We start from the raw sequence: 21,083 nt of genomic DNA, 5'->3' as shown, positions 1-21,083 counted from the left end.
TATACATGTTAGCATATTATGTGCATATTAAGTTATAGACGTGAATCGTTATTGACATTGCACTAGAAGTACCGTGATTGGTTTTGATAGTACACATTTAAAATGTATACTGGCAACCCTGGGTAATTTCGTTTTGTCTGCGGACAAATGTCTGCTAGAATCACCGCGGTGAGATTGCAACACTTTTAGTTTTTGCCTCAAGCCCTAATATGAAAACAGGATGCAAAAATAACAATGGGAGTAGAGCAACCCAACACCATATTATTGAAACTTCATAATAGCACTGAAGCTTGAGAGTTCCCGACCCACCACTGGCCCCAATGCAACGCTGCCCGTGCCATGTGGCAAAGATGATACATGAGGTTATACTTCTCACAATGAATTTATTAAGTTGCGCAGAAAAGAAGTGCAGTAGCCCGAGCGATTCATATGATCGAGTAATTCCCACTCAATTCATATGATCGAATAACTCATCTGCGCAAAATAGATGCGCGGAAACCTAACTGATTCAATGAGCGAATCATTCCCAACCCATTCACTTGCGCGAAGGGAATGCGCTGACAACCAATTCATATGAACGAATTAAATGATCGAATCATTTTAGTGAATCAGAGTAAATGAATCGATTCTCCGAAATGAATCATTTTGCCCATCACTAGTTCCAAGTGTTAATTATTTCATTTCATTTATTTGCCTGTTTCTTATAATTTTCGTTGGTATAAAATTATAATTGTCTTTTAAAAGTACAATGTGTTAGTATTGGTCTGTTTTAATCTAAAATTGAATTAGTTTTATAAAACACATTTAATCTGAAAATACGATTTTAGTTTTGAAATCCTCGTGTTTGTTAAAATGTAAGTGACCCACTGAGCAGCTGAAATAAAACAGTTCTTTTTATGAGCGAAACGTTTGCTACATAAAAACTCTGGTACCATTATAATAACATATAGAGTAGTCCTTACTACACATTTACTTGTAAGTGTCGGTCTTAATTTTATAAGCTTAGTTTTGAAGTGGAAACGTTTAAACTCTTCAAACTATTTGTCATGTACGCTAATAATAATAATAATTTGTTCAAAATATTTAGTTTGTATTCTGTAGCACAAGTGCTACCATTTCGTGTAGATCGTAGCACGTCCGAAGAAAATTGTTTGCATGTATCGCTAACTCTGAAATCTATGTAACATGAACACTGACAGGTAAATCCTTAACTAAAAGCTAGCTTTGTTTTTGTTTTAGAGGACCAATTTATTTTTCTTGATTGATGGGCCTCATGATGTATTCTAACTGCAAATACGTAACTTGCACTTGTATTGTATTGTATTGTATGTAACCAAAAAATTCTAGTGGTAATCTTTTTGCCTGCAAATTAACGTTCCCTTTTTGTTCGCATTTATTAGGATCGCACAAGTAGAACCAGAGGCGGATCTAGAAGGTAAAAACTGGGGGGGGGGGGGGCAGCCAGTACCCAGACTATAATAGGTATACATAAACTTTCATAAATATACAAATAATAGCTTAAATTATTTTGTCACTGAAAAAACTGGGGGACCTAGGCCCTGGCAAACTGAATGGAACTGATAGTATTGTCGGTTATTTTAGTAGACTGTATACGTCTGTCCCTTAATCCACACGATAACTACTGAACGAAAGCGAATTTTTGACTACATTTTTCACAATAGATAGAGCCATGTTAGGGCTCGGCCGACTTAGGGGAGTCAACTCGTTAACATCTTAACAGTAACGGAGATTTACGTCACTCCGTTAGTTCACACGATATACCCCTAACTACCAGGGGTAAACGTGGATCTGAAAAGGTAGGGGGACGCATGAGGTCAAGCCGTCCCCCGTGCCTATCTTTGCCCATTGTAAATGTTTAGAAAGCGGGGTACGCCACAGATATTTTCTGTAAGTGGGGGACGACGTCTCCCTGTGTTCCCCTTCACTTTTACCCCTGCTAACTACATCAAAAGCGAATTTTTACCTATGTTTTTTTTTTCAATAAATATTTAGAACAATTCTGTCGGCCAAATTCGTTAATGGAGATAATCCGTAAACATCTTAACGAGTAACGGTGACTTACGTCTGTCGGCTCGTCCACACGATAACTCTACGACGAAAGCAAATATTTACACTCTGTTCTTTTAAAATAGACAGCTAGAACAATTCTGTCGGCTGAGTTTCTTAATGGAGGCAATCCGTAAACATATTAACGGGCTCATTGCAGCAAACCCATCGCCCAACAACAAAAATCATCGTCGAAAATCCAAGACAACATCTCGCCGAAAAGCAAATCAAATAAGATTAGTCTCTAGTGTGTGGTTTTGTGCTCAGTGGCAATTTGCAAATTCTCCTCAGACATTCTCAAACACACACATCAACTCTTAAATTGACATTAAATTCGTCCCAACATAAACTCTTTGTTTTCATTTGATTTTCACACACAACAACCTCCCCAAGGGGCTTTTGAGTTGGATTATCTCACTGCTCACAAAAGAGTGTAAGTAAACTCGCTGCTTCACTGCAGTATCTAAAAGTAAAATCTAATTTCTATCGTCCCTACGACATATCAGAGGAAAGTACAGCAAAAGGCGCCAAAAAAAAAAAAAAAAAAAAAGCATTAAAATGCATTTCCTCTGCTAAAGTGATTGCTGCTGACAAGTGCCATTATATATTCCTGTAACCAACACAGCTTCAACATCGTCAACACAGTTATAAAGTTAGCTGTTTATAAATTTAAAAATAATTTCAGGGCTTTGAATGAAAAGTCAGACATTTTCTTATAGAATGTCCCGTATTTGATAATTTTGATTTAGTCACCTTAACCGTACAACATAAATACGAGAATAAATGATTCATTAGACTGTCTCTTCGAAGATTAGGAACACTATGTTCATGTAATGCGTAAAGAGAGGGCGTAATATCCTGAAGCTCATCCATTAGGTAGTCTAATTCAATTTGAAGTTGATTATTTCTCTTAGGTTTCCACCCGACAATATAAGAATACGTATAATAGTTTCTACTCTAAAATAAACCTTTATTCGATGAAACAGAACAATGAAAATATTTGGATTAACCCGTCGTCAAAATTAGAATTTTCCCTGGAATTGTACTGCCTCCACTGAATTTTCTTATTTTGCCGTAATCTATACTGTAACACCCTTGCTGTTTCTCGCAGTTCAATATAGTCTGCAATAGTGAACTTGTAATTTGTAAGACTACTTCCACCCGGTCGTGTAACTTTTCCTTATTTTCCTAAACTGAATTCTCTTTTCAGGAAAACGCCATAATTCTGAGCACCATAACTAACAATATCTTCTGTGTTACATTGTTAGTATGAAATAATAGGAGAGATTAATTACGTCTGATCAAGCTCTAAGAACTTTATTCAATCATATGACTCGTGAGCAGGGGCGTTTTTTGAAGTGACCCTGTAATGTATATAGTTTCATTTGGAAATGTAACATTTTTGTTTACTGGTTCATAGAAAAATTGTGCCATATAATATTTGTCGTTGCGTGAGTACACATTGGTTATTTGTCTTCCGTTAGAGTTAAGAAAGCTACAGGAACATATAATGCCTTGCCCCCCCCCCCTTCACTTGTAACGTCCAATCACCGCCACTGCTCGTGAGTAACAGATTTCTGATAAATTTGTGCACAGCTAATTTGTTAGATTAAAGACCCAGTTTCAGATTTTAGAAGAAAAGTACAGCTTTATTATTCAAATGGACGTTTTATTCTTCAATTGTAGCTTATAACATGATTAGTTTCGGTCCATTCCAGTAATATTAACAAATATTAATGTGATATTAGTTTTCCCTGATGGTATCTCATAAGGTAGTTACTTATGTTAACCATATTCATTGTGCGTGAAAATGTTTATCTTGTCTAGAATATTCTTGCTCATTAGTATATTAAAATATGTTTTCGTTTTTTCCAGCTATAGCCAGAGTTGCATTGGACACAAGACTTGGATGTCTAGACCCCAACATCACACAAGACTCGGAAACCCAAAGAATGATAGATGCCGTAGGAACATTCTTTCACAATGTAGGGATTCTAGAGCTTAAAATTCCATTTTGGAGAGTCTTCAATACTCCGACGTTTAAGAAATACATTGGAGCCCTTGACACTATTAATGAGTAAGTGGATTGTAAAGTTAGTGCATTAAACACACTGTTGACCTTGCTGACTTTCACGCAAGATTGAATGAGCTGTGGGGTATATACCCAGGTTTATAACGGTATCTAAATAAGACCATTCTAATCTATTATATAAAAGAGAACGCACAAATCCTTTGTTAGCTCATCACGCTAATACGGCTGAACCAATTTCTTTCATTTTTGGGGGGTTATTAGGATTTGGACCCTAGATGGTTTTTATCATATCACTTTAATTTTTAATTACCAGTGTCTTGAGATAATTGACCATTCAAGTGTCCATAACGTACAAATCCTTTGTTAGTTCATCATAGGTATAAAAATAAACGTATTTATATGCAACCCGCATGACCGTGTCACTCGGCGGGTTAACATAAATGACAGGCGCTATAATGTTAACATTAATGCAATCTTCTATGGTTTTTATCATATCAATTGAAAGCGAAAAAGTAAAAATTATCTAAGTAACAAAGTTTATTGCGTTCCGGGGTGACCGCAGCGAAGCGGGGCGGGTTAACATAAATGACAGGCGATATAATGTTAACATTTACTGCAATCTTCTATGGTTTTTATCATATCACTTGAAAGCGAAAAAGTAAAAATTATCTAAGTAACAAAGTTTATTGCGTTCCGGGGTGACCGCAGCGAAGCGGGGTGAACGCTGCTATCATATCACTTGAAAGCGAAAAAGTAAAAATTATCTAAGTAACAAAGTTTATTGCGTTCCGGGGTGACCGCAGCGAAGCGGGGTGAACGCTGCTAGTATCTGCTAATTGTTTTTACTATGCTACACCATTGTTATGGGTTTAACGTGGGAGACACCCGGGTTCGATTCCACGCCCGTCTCAAAAATGACAATGAAATGTTTGAGTTTTACGTTGCACGGCTATGCCGGTTAGGCTAAAGGAGACGGTAAGGATGAGAAATGAATGAAACGGTGGAATGAAGAAAGTGGGAGCCTACGAGCACATATAGCCTCGCTGCTGAAAGGGACGTTAAACTTAAAAAAAAAAAAAAAAACAACTCAACTATTGTTATGGAAGTTATAACGAAGAAATATTCGAAGATGTGACAACACTGATAGCATTCAACACTTCAAAAAGTCTTGATCAATTCTTCTTGACTTTCAATAGTCTAGCACGAGTTTGCATTTACACAACTGCAGACCTAGCCAAATTTACTAGTTCCGTGGTTGAAAAATTCGGGCTGGAAGCGTAAGTCGAAAACCCAGTATTTTATATTATTATCCTCATTTCGCCTTGCTAGAAGACTAGAGGACCATTTAATAGAAATCCAAATGGTTATACAGCTGTATAACAGCGTAAGTAGTAGGTCACCAATTACTTTCAATTTGTAAAACAGTAGAAATTAGGAAAATATAGGTCTAGTAACATTTATTCTTAGTAACAAAATATACATATAGAACAACTGACAATATGTGTTCTAGAATGCAATATTTGATTTAACAATTTCCAAATCAGGCAATTAAATATAGTATTTCGTATTCATACGCCTCGGAAGTTGTACGGAATTAAGTAGTAAAAATTTATGTTTTTCATTTTCAGCCTATGATTTCGTATTTTATAATTATCTGAAAAGATTAAATACACTCCTATTAAAGTCCTAATGAGCATTAATGTCTGGTAACCATTTTTCAAAATGGTCTAGAAACAAATATGGCGTAGGGGAGGGGTGGGTCCAGGGGGCACACACCCAAGGGTACTGACAATTCACTGTGGTACTTTGATGTTCGTAATTTTTTCTCGGAAGAAACAGTAACTGCCTTTCATGTACTCTGTTTGAAAACAAAATATGTCACTAAACGGTTCCTAGAAAAGATGTGTTCGCCAACATAGTCTTTGTTCTTTAAAAATGTCAGCATTTTGGGATCTTTATTATTATTATTATTATTATTATTATTATTATTATTATTATTATTATTAAAACTAATTCTGACTCAACAAACGCATGCATATATATACACCTCCCAACACTAAGCCCCACCCCAAACAAAAATTCTTACTTCGCTACTGCGTAGGTCATAAACTAAGATAAAAAAGGAATATACGAAAAAGCAAAAATATAAAACAACTAAATTAGTTGATATACCTATAAATTAATGCACTTTAAGTATTTAATGAATAGAAACCTATATAATATTACTTATTTATATGTTCATACAACATAATTAGAACACCATATTTCAGTATATGATTAGGGCCTACCATTTCACAGAAACAACTTGTTGGTCTGGACAGTGTTTGTTACCTATCGTTGAATGTAAGCTCAAGCTGTCGTAATTTCTTCAAGTGAATTCACTAAGTTCATTACATTTCCGACAGATGGCACTATGTACTTAAATTTCATAGAAGGTCTCTATCAAGGAAGCCATCTAACAAAGAAACAGCAAACTAGTTCCACATAAGTAAAACGAATAAAAGTTCATATGATTACATTTATTTTTATGACTATACGTTACATCCAGGCACGTAGCCAAGGAAGGGGGGGTCCGGATCCCCCCTTCGAGACCAGAAATAAAAAAATAAGGAAGGATAGAACGAAATGAAATGAGAAAAAGAAGAATCGGCGTTAAAAATAAAAAAAAACTACAGAAAGCTTTTGGTTACTCTTTCTTATGAGGAGATTTGTATTACTTGCAATACATGGTGGCGAGGTGAGTGGGATATCCTGAAAGAGTCAGGAAATTTCCGGAAGTTTCGCAATTCTTATAATTTCTGCTACTAGTCAGGGAGATTTCAAGCTTCTGAAAGCATAATGCCGGTTGTGTAACAGCGTGGACATTTTTGATCATAATTTTTCGTCATCGCATCCTTGCAATATCAAACACGTTATTTCAAAAACAATTTTGTACTATTCCTTTAACCTATCATTTGGAACATACAGTAGTTCGAGGAATAATAAAAACAAAAATTTATGTGAAAAGAAAGATCTGTTAACATTTGATTCAACAGAGAAAGGAACGCAGATATTGTAAAATATTTTACAAGACATTATTGAGTTTGTACACTCATGTCCAAAATTATTGTCGCATGTCTATAAATATGTTGTTGTAGGAGTAAAATTTGATAACGAATTCGCCCGGTATTTTTTATAATGTTAGTATGTGTATAATCGGCAAAGACATGTAAGTGGCAAATTTTGTCAAAAGAGCAGTAAATAAGAACAATAAAACAAAATAAAACTTTCTTGTCCATTTAGCAACATTTCGTTTTACTCACTCTAATTTTCGTATTTATAATTCTTTTCCTATGAAATTTACCACAAATAGGGTCTATACAATTCCCGATTATACACATGGTATCAGTATTAAAAGTACCCTGCAAAATCATTATTAAATTATATTCTTAAAAGAAGACAGTCATAGACATGCGACATTCATTTTGGACATGAGTGTACTTTTTATAATAGTGAATATGTACTTTTTTATATAATAGTTGAGGTCGTAATGAAAGGAAAATTGTTATATTTGAATGAACAGAGGAAGAACGTAAATATTGTAAAATCATTTTCAATACTTCTTTTTTTAAAATTTTTACTCGAGATTTCTTCGTAGTTTGTTATTAAAATACTTACCAACAATTCCTCCAAGCCAATATATGTTGATAGTAAAGTAGTTGAGATTGGTTGGGCCTTCAGTGTTTCATGTCACGTCTCCCCTTCCCCCCTCCCGGTACGAAATCCTGGCTAAACGAACTATGTGTTCCAGTAAAATAGTTTAGAATGATCAAGCCCCTGGTGTGAAGACCACAGTATTTAATGTGACGGAAGGTCCCCCCCTTCACGAAAAACTGGCTACGTGCCTGGTTACACCTAGCAATAAGACGTAAGCCTAATATAAGGCTAACCTTAAAATACCTTTAAATTGACACGGTTGTCTAGTGTTTCTTTCAGAAACAATGGGGTGGGGCACATTTAGTATTCCGGAGGACTGATGATACTATTCTATTTATTATTATATTATGGACATAGTATTTTGGTCTCCTCCAAGGGGCACTCTCAGAGCTCCGGGGTCAATGACCCCCCAAAAACATGTCTGGAAGAAAAACTGCGCCTGTCAAACATGACTTAAAATTTACATTTGGAAAATCCATATGACCTACCCAAAAAGAAGCTCTAAGGCTATGTCTGTCAAGAAAATTAAGGCAAAACTAAGACCTATCATAGACGTGCTTGATTCATGCGCGCCGACTACATGGGTGCTCCGGGATTCCAGCATCCACACAAATAATCTTGTGGGTGCGGCGCACCCACAAGCGTTTAATTTTATAGAAACAAAATAAACAAATACTTCTCACTTCCCATTATCAAAAAATAAGCAATTAAAACATTGAGATGGAAGTTAAAATTTCTAACTCCTAAAATATAATTGCTTGTTTCAAATGTGTTCGTGCCAAAACACAGTTCCCCTCCCTTGCCTACCTCTGGCCTAGGGAAAGGCGATCTCCACAATAATAATAATAATAAAGGAACTGTATAGAATAGAATAGAATTGAGCACAGCCCTTTATGAGTCTTCATAAAATATTTTAACTAAAGGAAAATCAACCAGAAAATATAGATAATCGCCTGAAAACATATAACACGTCCCGCCATTGATATGCACCCGCATAAATTTTGGAAAGTCGGCGCCGTTAGCTTGATTATCAGGATATAGACCTACAAGTCTATAGGTCTCGCAGAATTGAGCACTTTTTTTTTCTCTCTCTCTCTCTCTCTCTCTCTCTCTATATATATATATATATATATATATATATATATATATATATATATATAAACAAAACAGGAGTTGGACAAAAAAAATCTAAAAGCACTTCATACAGGACACGTAAGTTTGGCTCTCCACTGTAGAACACGTGTTGCGGTTGCCGATCGTTTTTTGTTTTCAATGTGTCATGTGGACCTTCCTCTTCCGTTAACAGTAACCAGTTCACCTGTGAGTATCGTGGTGTGAAAGTGGTGCGGTAAAGTGAGCGACCTGACAGATTTCCAAAGAGGCATGATTGTTGGTGCCCGTTAGTGATGGGTAAATTCCCGGGAAGATATTTTTCGGGAATATTCCCTGGGAATATTCCCGGGAATATTCCCAAAATGGGAATTTATCCGGGAATTTATGTTTAATCAGAAAGATTATTGCATTCTATTACTATATTATGATTTAAAAGTAGAATTAATTTTTATATCACAGCATATTATTACTGTTGTCCAAAGAGCATTCTTTAAAATCTATATATTCTAAACAGTACTATGTTACTTTATTAACACTTTATTATTTTTAGAGAGTACGCATAAATGTATAGTTATTTACAATATGTTCTATCAATTAAATATGTGTGAATAATATATAGCAAGACCCAATACTTTTAAACCACTAAACAGTTTAAATTTATATGTAAGTGGATTTGCTCAACTTGACTCTATTACTGATATTATAAACACATTAAATTTATAAATGTTATAAACCAATTAGATTGGGTAAATGCTAGAAGATACATGTCTCACATGTAAAAGAATTCCGAGTACCTCTTCAGAAATTCAAGTCGGAGAGAGGAGACAGACCGACGTCTATTACTAATGGTGCTTCAGGGTTTATTAATAGTACTTCATCTCTATTTCTACATAATTCTAAATTACTTTACAAAATGGTTCCTTTTCATCATTTGTAAATTAGTACTTCGCTAATTTTGGGTGTTCTTTAGCATTGGGGGCCAGCTTTTGCACCTACTTTTTTGCGATATTCTATTCCGATGCGGTTGTTTTATGGTTTCATACGTTAAATTACGTTACCAACATTAAATTCAGAGAGCATTGCAGAGCGAGAGTTAGCGAATGAAGGCGGGTTAGAGCCCCGCATAGCACGTTGTTTTTTTTTACTTTTGTTACCAACAATTCACTTTCTTTTCTCACAGAAATCATTTCCACTTACCTTTCCGTTTTGTATAAATCCTCTACTGCCCTAAAAAAATGTGTTCGATACTTTCTTGACTACTTTAACATCACTATAAACTCATTTCTTCCATAAATCATCCTACTTTTTGCTAGTTTTGTCTCCTCAATACTAAACGATTACCTTACTTTTTAGTTCAAATGGAAGTGGAACTTAAAAACTCATATTATTAGTTATATAAAGTACCGTCAAATAATATTAAATTTTTTAACCTCCAAATTCTTTAAAACCCAGAAGTAAATCAGAATATATTAAAACAAAGCAATTAGTCATATGGTTCTTATTAATTGGAAGATAAAGTAGAGAAATGGAAATAAATTCCTTCCCGGGAATTTATAAGCCAGGGAAAAAACCCGGGAATATTCCCATTTTTAAATTCCTTCCCACCGGGAATATTCCCACTGCCCATCACTAGTGCCCGTCTGGTTGGAGTTTCAGTGGCAACAGTGGCGAACATTGTGGGGGTATCGAAAGGCATTTACCCCTGGTCACAGCAGTAAATGCCAAGAGGCGTACCCAGTGGTGTAAGGACCACAAGACGTGGACTCATGAGCAGTAGAAACACGTAATGTGGTCCGATGAATCGACCTTCACCTTGTTTCCAAAAACCGGTCGTGTTTACGTATGGAGAACACCGTTGCAGGCCTATGATACAGACTGTCTGCTCCTAACTGTAAAGCATTGTTGTGGTACTGTTATAGTATGGACAGTGATATCATGGTTTTCTGCAGGTCCCATCATAGCCCTGCATGAATGATAAATGCTAAGGCGTATGAGGCCATTTTTGGGGTCCAGGTTCTACCCATGACCCAAATGTTGTTCCTGACTAATTAAAGGTTACATAATTAATGCTTTCCCTAGCTTCGTGAAGTGTATGGTGCAAATGTGATGAATGTTTCAATGTCATGCAGAACGCAAGAGTATAACGAAACAAGGCACAACGTGCATGATGAGGAACGCTTACAAACTTTGTCTGTAAAACATTTCTCTATCTTTCGAATTGTCCAGTCCTGGCCGCATCTGACAAGTAAACCTTACGTTTGGGTGAATCGAGTTGCTGACTGAGACACATATGAAAAAGTAGTACTAAATGTGGTCAGTATTTCAGTGAAGTTTTAGGTGCGAAGCTCCAGGGGTTTAGGAGATACAGCTACCAGAACATCACATGAAAGTACAGAATAGTCTTCATACAGTTGGAGGTAAAAGCTCTGTAAGACCTCTTGTAACGACAAAAGATGAATAACAAATATATGGGTACATATTAGGACTAGGGGGAAGTCATATAGTAAGGGTATACCTGACGGCGGCCATCTTGAAATCCGCCATTTTGAATTAAGGTTAAGTTTTTAAAATAGGAATAGGGTCATGTGATACATGATTTAAGGCGCAAATTTAATCAGAAGAACAATGGTGACGTTAATTTTGATTTACGCGCAATTGGTAAAAAGTTACAGGGAAATTAAATATTGTTGCTGCATATGTATTAGTCCTTTACCCCACCTTGTAAATTTTGTGTTAATGATAATAATTAAATAAAAAGCAGATGGATAAATATTAGGTCTATGGTAAGAGTTGCCTTGATGGCGGCCATGTTCAAATCCGCCATTTTGAATCAGACAAAAGTTTTAAACAAAACGCATAACAGTGACACCTTATTAATAGCAAATTTTACCATAACTCCAACGGTATAACCATTTTTGCTTTATCATTAACCAGCACAAAATTAAATGGATCGCTCTTTACGACTACTGCTTTGACGGAATTGTTAACGACAAATGTGTTAAGTGTAACTGGATTGCCTTTGTCAGGTGTGCTCACTGTGAGCAGAGCATTTGTGCAAGTCATGCACTCTTTTCTGAACTACATATTGATTGTACTAATTGAGGACTTTTCTTGAAGAAAGACCCAAGTTCAATTATCACTCAATTCTACTTTGGTCATTTTTTCTTAAATTAGCAACTTGTTTATGCGATAACAAGTGCTGGTTAATGATAAAGCAAAAATGGTTATACCGTTGGATTTATGGTAAAAATTGCTATTAATAAGGTGTCACTGTTATGCGTTTTGTTTAAAACTTTTGTCTGATTCAAAATGGCGGATTTGAACATGGTCGCCATCAAGGCAACTCTTATCATAGACCTAATATTTATCCATCTGCTTTTTATTTAATTATTATCATTAACACAAAATTTACAAGGTGGGGTAAAGGACTAATACATATGCTGCAACAATATTTAATTTCCCTGTAACTTTTTACCAATTGCGCGTAAATCAAAATTAACGTCACCATTGTTCTTCTGATTAAATTTGCGCCTTAAATCATGTATCACATGACCCTATTCCTATTTTAAAAACTTAACCTTAATTCAAAATGGCGGATTTCAAGATGGCCGCCGTCAGGTATACCCTTACTATATGACTTCCCCCTAGTCCTAATATGTACCCATATATTTGTTATTCATCTTTTGTCGTTACAAGAGGTCTTACAGAGCTTTTACCTCCAACTGTATGAAGACTATTCTGTACTTCCATGTGATGTTCTGGTAGCTGTATCTCCTAAACCCCTGGAGCTTCGCACCTAAAACTTCACTGAAATACTGACCACATTTAGTACTACTTTTTCATATGTGTCTCAGTCAGCAACTCGATTCACCCAAACGTAAGGTTTACTTGTGAGTTTATCCTCGTTGTTGGTCCTGTAACGTCGAAAGCTTCGGGTATGACAGTGTACTCGAAGCAGCTGTTAGCATTAGGTTATCATCACAAGCGATATAGTTCTTCGATATGGGGATACAAAATTGTCTCTCATTATATTTAGCGTTTCAACATTAATGGGAAGATATGTTAAAGTCAAAATTTGTGCTTCAGTCCACTTCAGTGTATTTCTTCCCAATTTGATTTAACGATTTTCTTTTAAATGACTAACTGAATGAACCTTTAAAATGGATATCCATGCGATATTTTATTTACATCTTGTTGGTATGAATAAATATTTATCAGGCACCCAACAAAGTTACCTCTTCCAGTGTTTAACAACTTAGAAACAAAATCTGTTCACAAAGAAACCGAACTTTTAATAATTACGATTAACAATATTGTCCTTAACTTTCTACTGTCTAGCGCCACGTACTGGAATTTTGTGCAATCATTTTAATGGCAGTTTCATCAACCTACCTTACGTCATTTCGATATTACTTTATACTTTATTAATTACTTTATAAATGTTGCAGGACATATACGAGAAAGAATGTATGAACCGAATGTAATGTTGTAAATGTAATTACTGTTCAAAAGCAAGAACAACATCAATTGTAGATGAAGCTAAACCTTGACGTTCATCAATATTATGTGATGATACTCACGATCAGAAAGTGTGCGATACTGTATAGAAAGATTGTCATTTGACCTTCCACAAAATAACTTACTTCAGGAAATAGCAAACAGTAAATCGTCGTGTCACGTGACCTCAGGTTTAAAATTGAACATACTTTGTGTAGCTGGTAAATTTGTTCCACGATTGCTAACAAATGAACACAAAGAAACACATACAGAAGCCTGCGAAGATCTTTCGATTCGTGCAAGCGAAGATGATTACTTCGTAAGTAAAATTACAACATATGCCGAGGCTTGGATCTGCAGCTATGACGTTAAAACAAAGCCACAGTCGATTCAATGAGTAGGATAATCTTCACCTAGACCCTAAAAAACACGTCAAAGTCTCTCTAATATTAGAACCATATTTATTGTCATATAGAATAATACTTTTGTGACGGTATTCATTATGAATACATCCCACGTGGTCAAAATATCAACGAAAAGTTTTGTTTAGAGGTAGTGAGGTATTTGATGAAGGCTGTGAGCAAACACAGACCAGAAGTGTCGTAAAATGGAACGTGCATGCTACACCATAACAATACTCTTAGTCATTTGTTGTTGCTCATTAGGAAGTTTTTAGCAAAAAGTAATACGACTGACATGTCCCAACCACGTCACTCGCCTGATTTAGCACCTGCAGATTTATGTATATTCTCCAAATTGCAAACCACTCTTAAAAGGCCATTGTTTCCAACCCGTAGAAGAAATAATAAAAATCCGTACTGGGGACCTTCAGCTATTCCAAAAAATTATGTTCCAGAATGCGTTTCAGCAGTGGAAGATGCGCTAGGAACAATGCATTAATGCTGAAGGAAACAATTTTGAAGGAGGTAAATCTGAATAACTTCTACAAACGTGAATAATATTTACTTCGTTAATTATCACTATGTTGCTGTACTAACTAGCTACTCAAAGAATTGTGATTAGATAAATAAACATATCGGAAATGCTTCCAACAGTTCATACTGTTATTCTAGAAACACACATATAACAGGTGTACATTTGACACAAAAAGACCCACAATTACATGTCAGCAAATACAGAAACTCTAAAAACTTACTTTTACTTACCTTACATTGCTTTACGACCAAAAATCCAATACTTTCCAACTACATAACAAATACACGTATTTTCTACAACGAAAATTGTCTATCATTTTTCTATTCTATTCTATGAACACCTGTAAAAGTGTATTTATGTCGCGGATATAAATCCATACCAATAACCAATGTTTTAAACTTGTATTAAAGTTAGTTGTATTAAAATGAAGAAAATGTTTCAATAGTTACAGTACAATCAGCAAACCAAGATGGCATGAAAACAAGTTCGACATTGCCTGTATCAAATTGGTATGTTTAAAGACTTGAAATGTTATAAAAATAAAATTAAGACTAACACCGAATTGTTAACTTCAAAAAACATAGTGTCAAAATTTATAATAAAACATAAAACATCTAAAATAAAAATATTTTATAGTACAAAATTCGTATTAAAGGTGAGTAATAAACTCTGCTACTCAGAGATTCGCTATTCTACCAGAATCTTTCTTTTTCTTTCTAACCTTTTACCAGGCCGGTAGCTAGCCCAAAAATGTACGGGGGTCCGGTAGAACTTAGGCAGGGGTGGGCAATCCAACCATATTATAGTTCATTTGAAAGCCTATCGTGAAAAGTTTAGGGGGGTAGCAAAAATTTAGAGGAGGCCGGCCCCCCTAGATCCCCGTGGGTACGGGCATGCCTTTAACAAGGTTTAAGATGACAGCTGCAGAATGTAGGTCCCAGTCAATATATAACTAGAAATGATTAAGTTCCAAAGTTGGTCGTACGTTTCTAGCAAAATTTTGAAAATTTACCGGGAAGAAATCGATAATTTGTTCGTTTGTGTGTTTGATAATAAGTAAGAACAGTGGAATTTTCTTTATATAACCGGATATAATTATAGAACTATTAGGCAAGAGGAGATAACTACTTCGCGCAAGGTTACAGGGAAAGTACAGAGCATTTGTATTTTCTATCATTATTGCCAATTTAGGGGAAAAGTCACTAAATCTAGGGGATTCGACTTCCAGAATAGCGACAAAAAATAACATTTCCGATTAGCGACATTTTTGGTGATTTTTAAATGACGATTTGGCGACTTATTCACAAATCAAGCTATTTCTGTGATGTGAACAAATCAAGCACTATTAGTTGAAAACAGGTTTTAAATGTTCGTTTTACTTAATTGAATTAGGGCTCCCGCCAAGTGAACTTTGTGGTGGACAAACACCATGTGCGTGGGTTTTCTCGGGGTTCTCCCGTTTCCTCCCACTTTCTTCATTCCACCATTTCATTCATTTCTCATAATCACCGTCTCCTTTAGCCTAACCGGCATAACCGTGGGACGTAAAACACAAAGATTTCATTTTCATTTTTAATTGAATTAGGCCAAGCGTTAATGAGTTGGGCTAATATACAGCCCATATAGCGTGTGATATCTCCAGAATCCCGCTTTGTTTTCTGATATTCTACATTTTATCATCTAACGGTATACAATTTTAACCTTCCATGTCATTTAGTTAGCAGAGCTTCCATTGAAAGGCAGAAATAATACAGTATTATTTCTAAAACCTCGAGTAAACAGTGAAGGAGTGTAAGTTTTTTTTTTTGTCTGTAAAGATTTAAATTTCATGCGTTTTTTCCTAGAGAGCTTTAATGAAAGCAGAATTGAACTTCCGGGTTCTATAGGGCATGGAGTTGATTTTTAGTTTAACGTCCCGTTCAGCAACAAGGCTGTGATACATGGACCTACTAGTTAACGTGGAATCCGAACCACATGAGCTCCCGCCGGGAATCGAACCCAGATCTCCCGCGCCTAACCCTAACCTATTCCTACCCTACCCTATCCTACTTATCGATATCTTACTCTATTCTACTCTACCCTACTCTGTTATACCCTTTTAAAGAGGTCTTAGAAATAGATTATCTTTAAATTTTCGTAGCTGTTATTATGCCTTTTGTTGAAAACCAAGCGAATGGCCAACTTCGGAATAAATGCCACTAAAAGTGTACGTAATAATATTGCATAATTAATTATAGATGGGGATGACGGTGTTGTAATTCATATATTATTGTCTATAATGTGAATAATGCCATTGTGTGGTATTTGTTATGAGTTTAATTAATAACATACGTTATAGCATAAATACAGCACTTAACCACCGCGACAAAATAACAAAATGTTAAGGTTCTTCGTTGCATGATTATGCTCGTAGCAAAAACGTTTTGAAATAATATTTTGCTATTAATATAGAAGTCATTGGTTGTATTGATAACTGTATAAAGTAAGCATTGTTTCCTTGACAGTGATACATTGTATCTTCATAAATATTGAATATAACATTTTTATAAACTAGTTCTGTTAGCAGTGGCGAATTTACGATTTTGCTTCGCAGGGGGGACTTTGCTATCTTTAGTCCTGGAAATCTGAAAATTCTGCAAGATACTTCATTTACTTTAAAACAGTAAATCAAATTTCGAAGCTCCCCTATTAAGTACGCCACTGCCTACTTGTAATTACATATTCAAATGTACTATTTTTAATTGTGTGTCGTTTATATATTATATAAAATAAAAGTTCCAGAAAATCATCCACCCGCCTCACACATTGACGATTCACCCCTCACCATTTTTCAAGAAATCACTATCACTTTTTTTTTTTTCAGAATTCTCAATTCATAGCAATTTTTTCCTTTCTTTTGAAAAACGCATGTTACTTTCTTGTAACACTCTGTAGTCCAATCAAAATTTCTAATTCCCAACCAAGGGCGCCGATCCTGGGGGGCTGGGCTCCATAATGCTCATGTAGGCCCCAAGTATTTTTTTTTTGAAATGAAATGAAATGAAATCATTGAGTTTTACGTCCCACGGTTATGCTGGTTAGGCTAAAGGAGACGGTGATGATGAGTAATGAATGAAATGGTGGAATGAAGAAAGTGGGAGGAAACGGGAGAACCCCGAGAAAACCCACGCACACGGTATTTGTCCACCACAAAGTTCACTTGGTGGGGGCTGGGATCGAACCCAGGACCCCAAGCACCAGAGGTGAACGCTCTACCACTGAGCCACCGCGGCCCGTATTTTTTTTTGAATAAGCGTTATTATTGTTATATATATTTTTAATGAATATACAATATTTGGCATAATTTGAATTCAGTTTGTCTTAAAATCCTCATATATACCTTCTTAGATCATAGTCTGCAACCAAACACACATCTGAATGCAGGCACGTAGCCAGGATTTAGTAATCGGGGGGGGGGGGGATGGGGGGCGTGACATGAAACACTCTGGTTATCACACCAGGGGCTCAATCATTCTAAATTATTTTACTGGCAACTTACCCATATTGGTTTGTTAGGACAATAAAGCGAGGATATGCTAATATTATAATAACAAACTATAAAGAAATCTCGAGCAAAAGAATATTTTTTAAAAAATATTGAAAAACATATAGTCTTCCGGTTCTTGTTTTCTTTTTCCTTCTTCTTTTTTTTTTAAACTCCGATTAAAGCCATCAAAGATAGCAACGAGATCTCTTCCGGCGGTAAACACATCCTATGAAATGGATTAGTGTTGCCGCGAAATTGAAAATTACTTTAACAAGTGTAACTGGAATTTATGTTCCCAGGCTCATAATATTGGTGATTGTGGGCATTTCTTAGGTTCTACCTGAGAATCTATTTGATAAAACAGGTTTATGGATTGTCATTTATAGTCAATAGGATTAGCATGGAGCTAAATGGAATTAGGAACGGTCAGTTCCAATAAAATCATTTTTAAGATTGGGCCCCTTCCGTTTTTTCCACACAAGAAAGAGTAACCAAACATTTGCTATAGTTTTATATTTTTAACGCCGATTCTTCTTTTTCTCGTTTCTTTTTGTTTCATCCCTCCTTAATGTTTTCATTTATGGTTTCGGGAAAGTCCGGATCCCCCGGACCCACCCTTTGACTACGTGCCTGCTTAATGGGCCCCCCAAAGTTACAGACTAATCGGCGCTCTCAACAGCACCATTATTATTATTATTATTATTATTATTATTATTATTATTATTATTATTATTATTATTATTATTATTATTATTATTATTATTATAATTTAGATAATTCGCGTGCTTTCTATACAGATCGCGCACTATGAGGGATGGGTATGAAAATAAATGCTTAAAATTGTTTTCATGATGTGTTACTATTTTAACTGTAACATTTTATCATGGATGTACTAAATTACTTTACAGAATAACCATGAAACACATTGACGTTGCACTGACGAAATTAAAATCTAAAGGTTCCCGTACAGATGACGATGACGAACCGTCACTTCTGGAGAAAATTCTCCAAATTGACTCGGATCCAAAGCTAGCATCGGTCCTTGCACTGGATATGTTTCTAGTAGGAATCGATACGGTAAGTCAGCTAATTAAGAACGAAAAATGTATAAATGTACAAAAATGTTACAAAAATGTGTCACAGTATTTGGAAAACAGATTTCTCAAATTACAATAAGAAAAAGTATTCATATGGACTTACAAGGGCTGATCCAAGGGGGGGCTAAGGGGCTATAGCTCCCCCTTGACGCTCAGGTTTACACTGAATAAAATGGGCTTCAATTCTGCTTTACACTGGATAAAACGGCAAATTATGATTTAGCCCCTCCCTTGATCATATCCTGGATCCGCCATTGTGGACTTATACTCAAAAATGGATAGTTTCGGAGTTACAGGGTGCTGAAAACGTGAAACAAGTGAACTTTAGAGATCCATAGCTCCACTACTATGGGACCTATCGTAGTCGGGTCAAGACATCACTAAGGAACTGGTGTGTGAACTATCCAAATATCCATGCTTAAAAATGCTCCAGTATTTCCACACCAATTTTTTAGAGAGATACGTGGAGAGTAACCAAGTAGTCCCAAACAGCCTCTTTAAAAATGATTGTGCAAGTACCGGAGGTTCTGAAAGATGGATATTTGGATAGTTCATATAACACTTCCTCAGTGATGTCTTGACCCGACTACAATCGGTCCTATAGTTGTGTAACTATGGACCTTTAAAGTTCATTTTTTCATGCTTTCGGCACCTTATATAATTATGAAACTATGCACTTACGACACAGGTCCATATGAACTTTTTGCCCAATTTATTTCCAAAATATTGTGATAAAATTTTTTGTAACACCCTGTATAAATAAACAAGTTATTGTGTAACATGTATACCACGTGAAGAAAATTTGGTTTCTATGGAGTGATTTTTGTTGAATTAATGTTTAAACCGGAAGTGGTAATATATTATCTACTTCTAGCTTTAGCAGAGAGTTCAGAATGGAGATGAAATATATTCGTGCAACACTTAATTGATTGCAAGAACTGCTTTCCGCTATTTTTTCTACTCTATAACGACCAATGTTAAAACCAGAAGTGGTTAATTTCTACCACTTCCGGTTTAGTAAGGAAATTCGAGTGGAGATGCACTCTTAACTGATTGTTTAATATTACTCATCGCTATGTGTCATTGTATGTAACCTATGTAGGCTAATATAGAAACCGGAAGTTGTAAATAACTTTTATTGCTTCCGTTTTTAGGAGAGAGTATTGCAAGAAACAGCTTCTCACAGTCTATTATGGTTTTTACACTACAGCAATCAACGGTTAAAGCTGGCAGTGGTTGATTTTGTATCACTTCTGGTTCTAGTGGGAATATTAAAGTACACATGTAATATGTACTCGAACACTTAATCGATTGTTGGAAACAGCTTCTCGCTATCTATTACCGTTTTAACTGTCTAGCGATGATCGCTAAAACCGGAAGTATTCGATCACTGCTGATATTAGTAGAGAAATTACAGGGAGATTGAATACGTCCCTGGTAAGCTTTATCAATGGCAGAAAATCGTGTCTCGCTGTATATTACCGTTTTTGCTCTGTAGTGATCAACGTAAATATCGGAAATAGCTACCAACTTTCGTTTGTATACCACCTCCATCAACAAATCCTATTCCTAATTTTTGACTCTGTGCTTCCTAGTCAAAATTGATGGTAGTCCATTAAGTAGTTTTTTGAGATTTTTTGTCTTCCGAAGGGACACGGCAAAAGGGTAAAAGTACTTATAAAGGAATTTTAGAGAACCAAATTTCTTAAGAAATGAAGGCAAATTATATTTCACAAATTTAAGTAAAAAAAAAAAAAAAAAAAAAAATCAAGGGTATTAGTCTACTGATCAGGCGCGTCCGCAGGAATTTCGATATGAGGATAAATTTGATATGAGGATAAATTGTATTAAACTTTTATAAAATCAGCCGTAAACTTAGACTAAATTTGCAGAAAAGTCGGTATTTTTTGGGGGCACCTACTTCGATATCAATGATCATGTATGTAATTCTTTTTTTCTTTGCAAAAATTTTTATTTTTTTTTTCAACATTTAGCATGCTTCTGTGTTGCAAAATACAAAATGTTACATCCTCCCTCAAAAGTGGCGTATTTAGGATTACTGTTTCGGAGGACTATGCACAACACGGGGAAAGAGGGGCCAGGGGGCAATTGCTAAGAT

The 21,083-nt window shown here is 35.6% G+C and overlaps 1 protein-coding gene across 1 annotated transcript in view; it reads left to right on the top strand.

Annotated features, from left to right (window-relative positions):
• Positions 1 to 3,965: 3,965 nt before the first annotated feature.
• The window catches only part of LOC145676472 (putative cytochrome P450 49a1), a 79,388-nt gene continuing 62,270 nt past the window's right edge, over positions 3,966 to 21,083 (top strand). The window contains exons 1-2 of the mRNA XM_081747276.1: positions 3,966 to 4,144; positions 18,776 to 18,944. Coding sequence (XP_081603402.1) covers positions 4,020 to 4,144; positions 18,776 to 18,944 — 294 coding nt within the window. The 5' untranslated portion in view covers positions 3,966 to 4,019. The remainder of the gene's footprint in view (positions 4,145 to 18,775; positions 18,945 to 21,083) is intronic.

Source organism: Thermobia domestica, unplaced genomic scaffold (assembly GCF_964235325.1).
Source record: "Thermobia domestica unplaced genomic scaffold, izTheDome1.hap1.1 HAP1_SCAFFOLD_156, whole genome shotgun sequence".
Taxonomy (NCBI): Eukaryota; Metazoa; Arthropoda; class Insecta; order Zygentoma; family Lepismatidae; genus Thermobia; species Thermobia domestica.
Note: the sequence above shows the minus strand (reverse complement) of the source record. Positions and strands in the feature narration are given on the sequence as shown.